The 14,217-nt window shown below is 49.8% G+C and overlaps 1 protein-coding gene across 3 annotated transcripts in view; it reads right to left on the reverse strand.

The window, feature by feature from the left end:
- The window catches only part of DHDDS (dehydrodolichyl diphosphate synthase subunit), a 105,355-nt gene that overhangs the window by 82,913 nt on the left and 8,225 nt on the right, over nt 1-14,217 (reverse strand). For all 3 annotated transcript variants that reach the window (XM_063954725.1, XM_063954726.1, XM_063954724.1), the window contains exon 2: nt 9,965-10,039. In XM_063954725.1, coding sequence (XP_063810795.1) covers nt 9,965-10,027 — 63 coding nt within the window. In that variant the 5' untranslated portion in view covers nt 10,028-10,039. The remainder of the gene's footprint in view (nt 1-9,964; nt 10,040-14,217) is intronic.

Consider the following 14,217-nt stretch of genomic DNA (forward strand, 5'->3'; position numbering starts at 1 on the left):
ATCTGGAAGAGCCCACCTTTCCACGAGGAGTTGAAAAACTTCTGGATGGAGGCCCCACTCGCTGGCATGTACATCCTGTCGACTGAGAAAGTCCGCTTCCCAATTCAGGACTCCCGGAATGAATATTGCCGACATTGCCGGTAGATGACGTTCTGCCAAACGTAGAATCCGTGAGACTTCCTTCATTGCCAGACGGCTTCGAGTGCCGCCTTGATGATTTATGTAAGCCACTGTGGTGGCGTTGTCAGACTGTACTTGAACAGGACGGTTCAGAATCAAATGCTGGGCTAGGTTCAACGCATTGAAGACCGCCCGCAATTCCAGAATGTTGATCGAGAGGAGAGATTCCTCCTTGGTCCACCGACCCTGCAAGGAGTGCTGCTCCAGCACCGCGCCCCAACCTCTTAGACTGGCATCTGTCGTCAACAGGACCCAGTTGGATATCCAGAAGGGACGGCCCCTGCACAATTGTTGGTCCCGGAGCCACCAGAGCAGCGACAGACAGACCTCCGGAGTCAAAGAGATCATATGAGACCTCATCCGGTGAGGCAGGCCGTCCCACTTAGCTAGAATCAGCCTCTGGAGGGGGCTAGAATGGAATTGAGCATACTCCACCATGTCGAATGCCGAGACCATGAGGCCCAGCACCTGCATTGCCGAATGTATCGACACCTGCAGACGAGAAAGGAAGCAACGAATCCTGTCCTGAAGCTTCAGGACTTTCTCCTGAGACAAGAACAACCTCTGGTTGTGAGTGTCCAACAGCGCTCCCAGGTGCACCATGCTCTGAGCAGGGACCAGGGAGGATTTCTTCCAGTTGATGAGCCACCCGTGGGCTTGTAGAAACTGGACCGTCATGTCCAGATGACGCAGGAGAAGATCTGGGGAATTTGCCAGGATTAACAAGTCGTCTCCAGATACAGCAGTATCCTGACCCCTCGACGGCGGAGTACCACCGTCATTACCGCCATAACTTTGGTGAAGACTCGCGGAGCCGTTGTTAAACCAAAAGGTAACACCCGAAACTGGTAATGTAGGTTACCAATAGCGAACCTCGGGTATTGTTGATGTGACACTGCTATAGGAATATGCAGGTAAGCATCCTGTATGTCCAGGGAGACCATGTAGTCCCCAGGTTCCAAGGCCAGAACTATAGAGCGAAGGGTTTCCATACGGAACTTGGATACCTTCACAAACCTGTTCAGTGCCTTGAGGTTGAGAATGGACCGAGAGGACCCATTCGGTTTCGGGACTAGAAACAGCGGAGACAAGTATCCCGGCCTCTCTGAGCAAGAGGCACCTGTACTATGACTCCTGTATCCAGGAAGGTCTGTACCACCGAATGTAGTGTGTTTGCCTTTGTCTGGTCCGACGGGACGTCTGTTTGGCAAAATCGATGAGGAGGTCGGTTTTTGAAGGCTATGGCGTAACCTCGAGTGACGACTTCCCATACCCAGGCATCTGAAGTGGTCTTCAACCATTCCTGGGTATACCCTAGAAGCCGGCCCCCCACCCTGGGATCCTCCAGGGGGAGGCCCGCCCCGTCATGCGGCAGGCTTATCAGTCTTGGCAGCTGGCTGACGGGCCGCCAAGGCTCTTTTGGGCTTCGGCTTACCAGGTTTGGAAGGGCGGGCCTGCTTATGGTACGCCTGACCTTTTGCTGTACCTGAAGGACGAAAGGGGCGAAATGACATGCCTTTGGACTTCGACACAGAAGGAGCTGTATTAGGCAGACAGGCAGTTTTGGCAGTAGCCAAGTCAGCCACTATCTTATTTAAGTCCTCCCCAAACAGAATATCTCCCTTGAAAGGGAGTACCTCCAGGGTTTTTCTAGAGTCCAGATCCACAGACCAGGATCTCAGCCACAATATCCGGCGAGCCAGGACTGATGTAGTAGAGGCCTTGGCTGCTAGGATACCGGCATCAGAAGCCGCCTCTTTAATATAGCGAGAAGCTGTGACAATATATGACAAGCATTGTCTAGCATGGTCAGAGGAGATTTCAGCTTCTAACTCTAAGGCCCATGCTTCAATAGCCTCTGCAGCCCATGTAGCTGCAATGGTGGACCTTTGTGCAGCACCCGTGAGGGTGTAAATCGCTTTCAGACAACCCTCAACACGTTTGTCCGTAGGCTCTTTTAGAGACGTGACGGTAGTGACAGGTAGAGCTGAGGAATCCAGCATCCTAGCCACATGTGAGTCTACTGGAGGAGGCGTTACCCAATTCTTAGACAGCTCTGGCGCGAGGGGATAGCGAGCTAGCATCTTCTTTTGAGGCACAAACTTCGTACTCGGGCTTTCCCAGAGTTCCTGACGTATATCCACTAGGTGGTCAGAGTGAGGTAAAACCTGCTTAACCACCTTCTGACGCTTGAACCTATCTGGTTTCTTAGGAGGAACGGATGGCTCGGGATCATCCGTAATCTGTAAAATTAACTGAATAGCCTCCAAAAGATCAGGAACATCCACATGTGAACCACCCTCCCCCATCAGCCGTATCTGAGTCAGAACCTGTGGGGTCAGTGTATGTGCTGTCTTCATCAGACGAGGTGTCAGTGACAGCAGTGGATTGTGAGGAGACGAGCGCTCGCTTAGAGTACCTCTTGGACTTCGGCGAGCGTTGGTCAGACTTTTTAGTAGTCAGGGACTGGTTCAACTTCTTTAATTGAGCAGATAAATTGTCCGCTCACAGCGGGTTAGCTGCAGGAACCACATACGGTTGTACCGGCATTGGAGGTCCCATAGGGGGTGTTAGTTTGTGAACTAGCGTATGTAGAAGCGTGGAAAAAGCGGCCCACGGAGGGTCAGTATGTGCCTCCGTTGCCACAGTCCCACTGTGGGGGCTAAGAGCCCCCAGAACCAGAGCCCACAGCTGCTATATTCTCCTCATATGGGTCTGTGACTGCAGCAACACCGGCAGTGTGTTCAGCCCCAGAACCGTTACCCTCAGAAGCAGACATGATATAACTAGCAGTATGAGGTAACACAGTACAATTATTAGCAGCACTATATCCCTAAACTTAAACCCCTGCGCAGTGTAGTTAGCACTAGCAGAGATAAAGGAGAGATATGGTGACTAAATCACAGAGAAAAAATAAGAATTTACTCACCGGTAATTCTATTTCTCGTAGTCCGTAGTGGATGCTGGGAACTCCGTAAGGACCATGGGGAATAGACGGGCTCCGCAGGAGACTGGGCACTCTAAGAAAGAATTAGGACTACTGGTGTGCACTGGCTCCTCCCTCTATGCCCCTCCTCCAGACCTCAGTTAGGGAAACTGTGCCCGGAAGAGCTGACACAATAAGGAAAGGATTTGGAATCCCGGGTAAGACTCATACCAGCCACACCAATCACACCGTACAACGCGTGATAACTATACCCAGTTAACAGTATGAATAACAACTGAGCCTCACTGAACAGATGGCTCATAACAATAACCCTTTAGTTAGGCAATAACTATATACAAGTATTGCAGACAATCCGCACTTGGGATGGGCGCCCAGCATCCACTACGGACTACGAGAAATAGAATTACCGGTGAGTAAATTCTTATTTTCTCTGACGTCCTAGTGGATGCTGGGAACTCCGTAAGGACCATGGGGATTATACCAAAGCTCCCAAACGGGCGGGAGAGTGCGGATGACTCTGCAGCACCGAATGAGCAAACTCAAGGTCCTCCTCAGCCAAGGTATCAAACTTGTAGAATTTTGCAAACGTGTTTGATCCCGACCAGGTAGCAGCTCGGCAAAGTTGTAAAGCAGAGACCCCTCGGGCAGCTGCCCAAGAAGAGCCCACCTTCCCCGTGGAATGGGCCTTCACAGATTTAGGATGCGGCAGTCCAGCCGCAGAATGTGCAAGTTGAATCGTGGAGCAGATCCAGCGAGCAATAGTCTGCTTAGAAGCAGGAGCACCCAGCTTGTTGGGTGCATGCAGGATAAACAGCGAGTCAGTCTTTCTGACTCTAGCTGTCCTGGAAACATAGATTTTCAGGGCCCGGACTACATCCAGCAACTTGGAGGCCTCCAAGTCCCCAGTAGCCGCAGGCACCACAATAGGTTGGTTCAAATGAAACGCTGATACCACCTTAGGGAGGAATTGGGGACGCGTCCTCAATTCTGCTCTGTCCATATGGAAGATCAGATAGGGGCTTTTACAGGACAAAGCCGCCAATTCTGACACCCACCTAGCCGAAGCCAAGGCCAAAAGCATGACCACTTTCCACGTGAGATATTTTAAATCCACGGTCTGAAGTGGCTCAAACCAATGTGATTTTAGGAAATCCAACACAACGTTGAGATCCCAAGGTGCCACCGGGGGCACAAAAGGGGGCTGAATGTGCAGCACTCCCTTAACAAACGTCTGAACTTCAGGCAGTGAAGCCAGTTCTTTTTGAAAGAAAATAGACAGGGCCGAAATCTGGACTTTAATGGAACCCAATTTTAGGCCCATAGTCAGTCCTGACTGTAGGAAGTGCAGAAAACGACCCAGCTGAAATTCTTCTGTGGGGGCCTTCATAGCCTCACACCAAGCAACATATTTTCGCCATATGCGGTGATAATGCTTTGCTGTCACATCTTTCCTAGCTTTTATCAGCATAGGAATGACTTCAACCGGAATGCCCTTTTCCATCAGGATCCGGCGTTCAACCGCCATGCCGTCAAACGCAGCCGCGTTAAGTCTTGGAACAGACAGGGCCCCTGCTGTAGCAGGTACTGTCTGAGAGGCAGAGGCCAAGGGTCCTCTGAGATCATTTCTTGCAGTTCCGGGTACCAAGTCCGTCTTGGCCAATCCGGAACAATGAGTATAGTTCTTACTCCTCTCTTTCTTATTATCCTCAGCACCTTTGGTATGAGAGGAAGAGGAGGGAACACATAAACCGACTGGTACACCCACGGTGTCACTAGAGCGTCCACAGCTATTGCTTGAGGGTCCCTTGACCTGGCGCAATATCTTTTTAGCTTTTAGTTTAGGCGGGACGCCATCATGTCCACCTGTGGCCTTTCCCAACGGTTTACAATCAGTTGGAAGACTTCTGGATGAAGTCCCCACTCTCCCGGGTGGAGGTCGTGCCTGCTGAGGAAGTCTGCTTCCCAGTTGTCGACTCCCGGTATAAACACTGCTGACAGTGCTATCACGTGATTTTCCGCCCATCGGAGAATCCTTGTGGCTTCCGCCATCGCCATCCTGCTTCTTGTGCCGCCCTGTCGGTTTACATGGGCGACCGCCGTGATGTTGTCTGACTGAATCAGCACCGGCTGGTTTTGAAGCAGGGGTCTTGCCTGACTTAGGGCATTGTAAATGCCCCTTAGTTCCAGAATATATATGTGTAGGGAAGCCTCCTGACTCGACCATTGTCCTTGGAAGTTTCTTCGCTGAGTGACTGCCCCCCAACCTCGGAGGCTTGCATCCGTGGTCACCAGGACCCAGTCCTGTATGCCGAATCTGCGGCCCTCGAGAAGATGAGCACTCTGCAGCCACCACAGCAGAGACACCCTGGCCCTCGGGGACAGGGTGATCAGCCGATGCATCTGAAGATGCGATCCGGACCACTTGTCTAACAGATCCCACTGAAAGATCCTTGCATGGAATCTGCCGAATGGAATTGCCTCGTAAGAAGCTACCATCTTTCCCAGGACTCGCGTGCAGTGATGCACCGACACCTGTTTTGGTTTTAGGAGGTCTCTGACCAGAGATGACAACTCCTTGGCCTTCTCCTCCGGGAGAAACACCTTTTTCTGTTCTGTGTCCAGAATCATACCCAGGAACAGCAGACGCGTCGTAGGAACCAGCTGCGACTTTGGAATAGTCAGAATCCAGCCGTGCTGTTGTAGCACTTCCTGAGATAGTGCTACTCCGACCAACAACTGCTCCCTGGACCTCGCCTTTATAAGGAGATCGTCCAAGTATGGGATAATTATAACTCCCTTCTTTCGAAGGAGTATCATCATTTCGGCCATTACTTTGGTAAATACCCTCGGTGCCGTGGACAGACCAAACGGCAACGTCTGGAATTGGTAATGACAGTCTTGTACCACAAAATGGAGGTACACTTGGTGAGGTGGATAAATGGGGACATGCAGGTAAGCATCCTTGATGTCCAGTGATACCATGTAATCCCCTTCTTCTTCTAGGCTTGCAATAACCGCCCTGAGCGATTCCATTTTGAACTTGAACCTTCTTATATAAGTGTTCAAGGATTTCAAATTTAGAATGGGTCTCACCGAACCGTCTGGTTTCGGCACCACAAACATAGTGGAATAGTAACCCCTTCCCTGTTGAAGGAGGGGAACTTTTATTATCACATGCTGGAGGCACAGCTTGTGAATTGCCGCCAGTACTACCTCCCTGTCCTGGGGAGTGGCTGGCAAGGCCGATTTGAGGTAACGGTGAGGGGGAGACGTCTCGAATTCCAGCTTGTATCCCTGAGATACCACTTGTAGAACCCAGGGATCCACCTGTGAGCGAACCCACCGGTCGCTGAAGTTCCGGAGACGGGCCCCCACCGCACCTGGCTCCACCAGTGGAGCCCCAGTGTCATGCGGAGGATTTAGTGGAAGCAGGGGAGGATTTTTGTTCTTGGGAACTGGCTGTATGGTGCAGCTTTTTCCCTCTACCCCTGCCTCTGGGCAGAAAGGACGCGCCTTTAACCCGCCTGCCTTTCTGGGGCCGAAAGGACTGTACCTGATAATACGGTGCTTTCTTAGGCTGTGAGGGAGCCTGAGGTAAAAATGTCGACTTCCCAGCTGTGGCTGTGGAAACGAGGTCCGAGAGACCATCCCCAAACAACTCCTCACCCTTGTAAGGCAAAACCTCCATGTGCCTTTTAGAATCCGCATCACCTGTCCACTGCAGAGTCCATAATACTCTCCTGGCAGAGATGGACATTGCATTTATTCTAGATGCCAGCCGGCAAATATCCCTCTGTGCATCTCTCATAGATAAGACTACGTCTTTAATATGCTCTATGGTTAGCAATATAGTGTCCCTGTCAAGGGAATCAATGTTATCAGACAGGGAATCAGACCACGCTGCTGCAGCACTGCACATCCATGCTGAAGCAATAGCAGGTCTCAGTATAGTACCTGAGTGTGTATATACAGACTTCAGGATAGCCTCCTGCTTTCTATCCGCAGGCTCCTTTAAGGCGGCCGTATCCTGAGACGGCAGTGCCACCTTTTTTGACAAGCGTGTGAGAGCTTTATCCACCCTCGGGGACGCCTCCCAGCGTAACCTGTCCTCTGGCGGGAAAGGGTACGCCATCAGTAACTTTTTAGAAATCACCAGTTTCTTATCGGGAGAAGCCCACGCTTCTTCACACACTTCATTCAACTCATCTGATGGGGGAAAAACCACTGGTTGCTTTCTCTCCCCAAACATAATACCCTTTTTAGTGGTACCTGGGTTAATGTCAGAAATGTGCAACACATTTTTTATTGCCGTAATCATGCAACGGATGCCCCTTGTGGATTGTGTATATGTCTCATCCTCGTCGACACTGGAGTCAGACTCCGTGTCGACATCTGTGTCTGCCATCTGAGGTAGTGGGCGTTTTTGAGCCCCTGATGGCCTTTGAGACGCCTGGGCAGGCACTGGCTGAGAAGCCGGCTGTCCCACGGCTGTTACGTCATCCAGCCTTTTATGTAAGGAGTTGACACTGTCGGTTAATACCTTCCACATATCCATCCACTCTGGTGTCGACCCCGCAGGGGGTGACATCACATTTATCGGCACCTGCTCCGCCTCCACATAAGCCTCCTCATCAAACATGTCGACACAGCTGTACCGACACACCGCACACACACAGGGAATGCTCTGACTGAGGACAGGACCCCACAAAGTCCTTTGGGGAGACAGAGAGAGAGTATGCCAGCACACACCACAGCGCTATATAACACAGGGATATTACACTACACAAAGTGATTTTCCCTATAGCAGCTATAATACACAGTATTGCGCCTAAATTTAGTGCCCCCCCTCTCTTTTTTTACCCTATTGAGCCTGGAAACTGCAGGGGAGAGCCTGGGGAGCGTCCTTCCAGCGGAGCTGTGAAGAGAAAATGGCGCCAGTGTGCTGAGGGAGATAGCCCCGCCCCTTTTTCGGCGGGCTTCTCCCGCTCTTTATATTAATATTATGGCAGGGGATTTTTACACATATATAGTTTATTAGACTATATTATGTGTTTTTTGCCATTTTTAAGGTAATCTAATTGCAGCCCAGGGCATCCCCCCCCCCAGCGCCCTGCACCCATCAGTGACCGGAGTATGTGGTGTGCATGGGGAGCAATGGCGCACAGCTGCAGTGCTGTGCGCTACCTTAATGAAGACCGGAGTCTTCAGCCGCCGATTTTCTCCTCGGAATCTTCCGTCTTCTGGCTCTGCAAGGGGGACGGCGGCGCGGCTCCGGGACCGTACGACCGAGGCTGGGCCTGTGTTCGATCCCTCTGGAGCTAATGGTGTCCAGTAGCCTAGAAGCCCAAGCTAGCTGCAAGCAGGTAGGTTCGCTTCTCTCCCCTAAGTCCCTCGTAGCAGTGAGTCTGTTGCCAGCAGATCTCACTGAAAATAAAAAACCTAATAAATACTTTCTTTACTAGAAGCTCAGGAGAGCCCCTAGTGTGCAACCAGCTCGAGCCGGGCACAGATTCTAACTGGGGTCTGGAGGAGGGGCATAGAGGGAGGAGCCAGTGCACACCAGTAGTCCTAATTCTTTCTTAGAGTGCCCAGTCTCCTGCGGAGCCCGTCTATTCCCCATGATCCTTACGGAGTTCCCGGAATCCACTAGGACGTCAGAGAAATACGTAATACAGTATATCTTTGTGAAAATCCTATATTAAATAACACCTGACGCACCAAGCCCCCTAAGGTTATGAAATATAGGGATAGCAAGTTGAGTGAAAGACACGAAATGGACACCACTCAGCTATCAATGCACACACAAATAGTCACAGTTTGTACAATGCAGAGGTTATTACAGACAATAATACTGCACTGGACTAGCTTACACAGCTATATAGTCAATAGATATAACACTACACAGTAAGAACTGGATGTATATTACAGGGTAATTGTACTATAAACCCCTGACTAAATGCACTCTTTCTTAACTAGCACTGACTAAAAAGGCAGGTAGAATACTTAAGTGTCATGTAAAGGCACAGCGCTGACAACCAGGCGGCTTTACATAGGAGGATTTGCCCAAGCAGTCCCAGGAACAGTGAACTGAGGAGTAATGGCGCCGCAGACACTGACAGGGAGTGAGGAAAAGACAGAGATGCAGCTCCAGGGTGGGAACACTTGCTGGAAATGGCGCCCTGGGGCTGGGGGAGGGGCTTCAGGTCTAAGCCTGATCCCCCTTGCTGGCAAAACCACGGGGTACTGTGGGCGATATTAAAATCGGTTTTGAGAGAAAACCTGACCTGCGCCCATGCCCTGGTGATCTAGTGGGATCGCCCGTATCCACAGTGTCCACAGCCAGCGCGCGTGGCCCACCTCCCACTGACCGCGCCGGATCGCGATAAAGACCACCTCCCGAAGCGCGGCCACGCGATCCAGGAGAGCCCCAGCCGTGTGTGCCTAACGTGAAGTAAACCGGAGCCTCCGCTGTAGGTACCCGGCAACCAGGGCTCGGGAGTGTACAGCGCCGCTGGGGAGAGCTGGAGCCGCAGCAGAGAATGTCACAAGACATTTACCACTGCTGCTGCCCTGAAGTCTTCACTTTTTTCAGAAAAAAGGCCTTTCTTAGGGCTGCCTGGAGCAGCCCCTCTGTTAAGTGCCTGCTTACTGCAGCACCAACTAACAAACTGAGCTCCTGTGCTGGGAGGCGGGGTGATATAGGAGGCGGCGCTGTGCATTCTGGGAACAGTCAAAGCTTTGAGTCTGTTGGTGCCTCGGATCAAGATCCTACTCTACACCCCATTATCCAGACTTGTGGAGCCCAGTGTACCCCGCTGCAGAAAGATGCTTTCTTACCTTCAGCACATTTGCACACAGCCGTTCAATCATTGACAGCTCCTTGTCCCGAATCCAAGACATGATGTGGCCAATCTGGAAAACAAGAGCATTACAGTACATGAGGACAGAAAGTGTACATACTCATATGAGCTCAAGGATTGATAACCATTTACAAAGACAGAAAATTCACATGAACATACAAACAGGTTTGTGGGAAAGAAAAAAAACAATCTTACTGACATGCACAAATACGTGCCAAAACTCAGAAATGTCTCAAAAAACATAATTAAAAATGACTAAGCCCCAACAGTGATCTATATATACACCGAGTGGTCAAGTTATAAAAGTACCCCTTTCTAGTACTGGGTAGGACCCCCTATGTCCCCCACGGGTGGTCTTCAGTATGCCAACTGACGGGATCCCGACGCACAGTATACCGGCGCCGGGATCCCGACAGCCGGCATACCGACACTTATTCTCCCTCGTGGGGGTCCACGACCCCCCCCTGGAGGGAGAATAAAATAGCGTGGCGCGTGTAGCGCGCCACCGTGCCCGTAGCGTGGCGAGCGCAGCGAGACCGCAAGGGGCTCATTTGCGCTCGCCACACTGTCGGTAAGCTGGCGGTCAGGCTCCCGGCGCCGGTATGCTGGTCGCCGGGAGCCCGACCGCCGGCATACCGTATTGAACCCGTCCCCCACAGCTGCCCCAAATCTTTGTGGCTTGGATTTAACAAGGTGTTGTGAACATTCTTTACAGATTGTGGGTCACCTTCACATGACAGCATCTAACAGCTGCTTCGGATTTGTCGACTGCATGGTCATGCTGCAAATCTCGTCTTCCAACACATGGCAAAGTAGCTCTAAAGGACTGAGATATGAGCACTGTGGATGCCATTGAAGTACACTTAACTTACCATTATGTTCCTGGAACCAACATGAGATGATGTGTGCCTTGTGGGGATCCGGTCTCTAAGTCGACAGTAACTAGGTCGACAATGTCTAGGTTGACCACTATTGGTCGACAGTAACTAGGTCGACAGGGTCTTTAGGTCGACATGAGTTTTTCACAATTATTTTCTTTTTTTGAACCTTTTCATACTTAACGATCCACGTGGACTACGATTGGAACGGTAATCTGTGCCGAGCGAAGCGGTAGCGGAGCGAAGGCACCATGCCCGAAGCATGGCGAGCGAAGTGAGCCATGCGAGGGGACGCGGTGCACTAATTGGGGTTCCCGGTCACTTTACAAAGAAAACGACACCAAAATAACAAAAACTCATGTCGACCTTTTGACCTGTCGATCTAGAACATGTCGACCTAAAGACCCTGTCGACATAGACACCCTGTCGACCAGTAGTGGTCGACCTAGTTACTGTCGACTTTCAATACCACACCCGCCTTGTGACACATTTTCCTCTAGCTGGAAGTAGCCAATACAAAACAGGAAGAGTGTGGCCATAAAGGGATACACATGGCCAACTACAATAATCAGGGAGGCGTGGTTGTTATCCAAAGTGCAACTGCAAATTATTAAGGTGCCTGTTAACCAAACATTCCCAACACCATGACACAACCACAACCAGCCTTAACCAGTGACACAAGTTAGGATGAATCCAGGGATGCATACTGTGTCCATCAAATGATGTCCCTGCCATCTTCATGTTGCAGCAGAAACCAAAATCCATCAGACCAGGTGAGGATTTTTCAGTCTTTAACTGCCCAGCTTTGATAAGCCTGTCAGTTTTTTTTTCAAATCTATTTATTTGTAATGGCAATAGGGAAGCAGAGGAAAAATAGGATTTTAATTACCTACAGGTAAATCCTTTTCTTGTAGTCCATAGAGGATGCTGGGGTCCATATTAGTACCATGGGGTATAGACGGGTCCAACAGGAGCCATTGGCACTTTAAGAGTTTAACGGTGTGGGCTGGCTTCTACCTCTATGCCCCTCCTACCAGACTCAGTCTAGAAACTGTGCCCGAGGAGACGACATACTTTGAGAGAAGGAAATACACAGATAGTGGCGAGATTCATACCAGCTCACACAACAAGGCAAATCCGGCCAACATGCCGGAAAACTCAGCAACATCTGAAACAGTAAAGAACGCAGAACTTACCTAGGAACCAGGCAGTACTGAATTAAATAACCACTGCAGGAAAACGAAGCGCTGGGCGGGCGACCAGCAACTTCTACGGACTACGAGAAAAGGATTTACAGGTAGGTAATTAAAATCCTATTTTCTCTTACGTCCTAGAGGATGCTGGGGTCCATATTAGTACCATGGGGATGTACCAAAGCTTCCAGAATGGGAGGGAGAGCGCGGAGGCTCCTGCAAAACTGCCTGACCAAACTTCAGGTCATCAGAGGCCAAAGTATCGAAAGTGTAAAACTTAGCAAACGTTTTCGACCCAGACCAAGTAGCTGCTCGGTAAAGCTGTATAGCCGAGACACCGCGGGCAGCCGCCCAGGAAGAGCCCACCTTACGAGTAGAGTGGGCCTTAACAGATTTTGAACACAGCAATCCTGCCGTAGAATATGCATGCTGGATGGTGAACCTGATCCAGCGTGAAATCGACTGCTTAGAAGCATGACACCCAATTTTCTTGGGATCATAGAGGACAAACAAAGAGTCAGATTTTCTATGACGAGCTGTCCTCTTCACATAAATCTTCAAGCCCTCAAAACATCCAAGGCTTTTGAAGCAATTGAGGAGTCAGTAGCCACTGGCACCACAATAGGTTGATATGAAAAGCTGACACAGCCTTAGGAAGAAACTGCGGACGAGTCCTGAGTTTCGCCCTATCTTCATGTAAGATCAGGTAGGGACTTTTACAGGACAAAGTCCCCAATTCCGACACGCGTCGAGCAGAAGCTAAGGCCAACAAAGTGACCGCCTTCCACGTGAGAAATTTGATTTCAGCCTCCTGTAGAGGCTCAAACCAAACCGATTGCAGGAACTGTAATACCACATCAAGATCCCAGGGTGCCGTTGGCGCCATAAAGGGAGGCTGGATGTGCAGAACCCCTTTCAAAAAGGTCTGAACCTCAGGGAGGACAGCCAGTTGTTTGTGGAAGAAAATGGATAAAGCTGAGATCTGGACCTTGATGGAGCCCAATCTCCGGCCCATATCCACACCTGCTTGCAGGAAAAGGAGAAAACGTCCAAGTTGAAACTCCACCGCAGGAAAATTCTTGGATTCACACCAAGACACACAGTTTTTCCAAATTCGATGGTAATGTTTAGACATTACCCCCTTCCTAGCCTCTATCAGGTTAGGAATACCCTCGCTCGGAATACCCTTCCGAGCTAAGATCTGGCGCTCAACCGCCATGCCTTCAAACGTAGCCGTGGTAAGTCTTGATAAGCGAACGGCCCCTGCAGTAGAAGATCCTCTTGAAGAGTGACAAAGCTAAATATTTAGCTTTGTGATGGATCCCCAGTTTCCCTAGAATTCTTAAACTTACGCTAGTCTAACAAAGCTAAATATTTATCTTATTAAAAACACGTTAAAGGTTAAAGAACACAGTACGCAATTGGCGCAAAAAGTACCACAAGGGTACTCCCTTAACTATACCTTAAGGAATGTACTTATACTGTAAACCTCTGTGTAGTGGTAGAGTGTAAATGCAACACAGTATAACCTTATTACCTCAAAAGCTGTTCGAGCGTCACCGACGCTCTGAGATTACTTAATACTATAAGAAATACACAGATACCGTGCTCAGGGTCCAACGCCTAAATATATATTATGAATGATATACTTGCAAAAGAATTTAACACAATACAAGCCATACACTACAATATAACATAGACTACCTAACCAGATAACTACACGGGAAATACAATACAATACAATTACGTTTAAGGGAAAATAAGAGGGGGAGAGGAGAAGAGAGAGAGAGAAAGAAATGGCTCACAATAACAAGAAGACAAATATGATTGCAGAGAAAGCTTACACATGTGAGGAACAATCGCTGCGCAGTCAGTCAATGCTGAGAATCTTTGTTTAGAAAGTACTTGAGCTTACCCATGCTGCCTGTCCCTATATACACGACACCCAGCAACACAATTGTCCCTACAATGCCGCATGGGGCAGAAGCTAGACTCCATTTTGGGAAAACTCCACTTGATTCCAAAGACTACACCACATGGCTGAAAGGGGGAGGGGAAAATACCCGGCAGCAGCCATTTTAGATTTGCAGGTCCAAACACATGGCACTCTCTACTACACCACAATCACATAGCAGAAAACACAAGACTCCATTTTATTC

The sequence above is a fragment of the Pseudophryne corroboree genome, chromosome 2 (genome assembly GCF_028390025.1).
Source record: "Pseudophryne corroboree isolate aPseCor3 chromosome 2, aPseCor3.hap2, whole genome shotgun sequence".
Lineage (NCBI taxonomy): Eukaryota > Metazoa > Chordata > Amphibia > Anura > Myobatrachidae > Pseudophryne > Pseudophryne corroboree.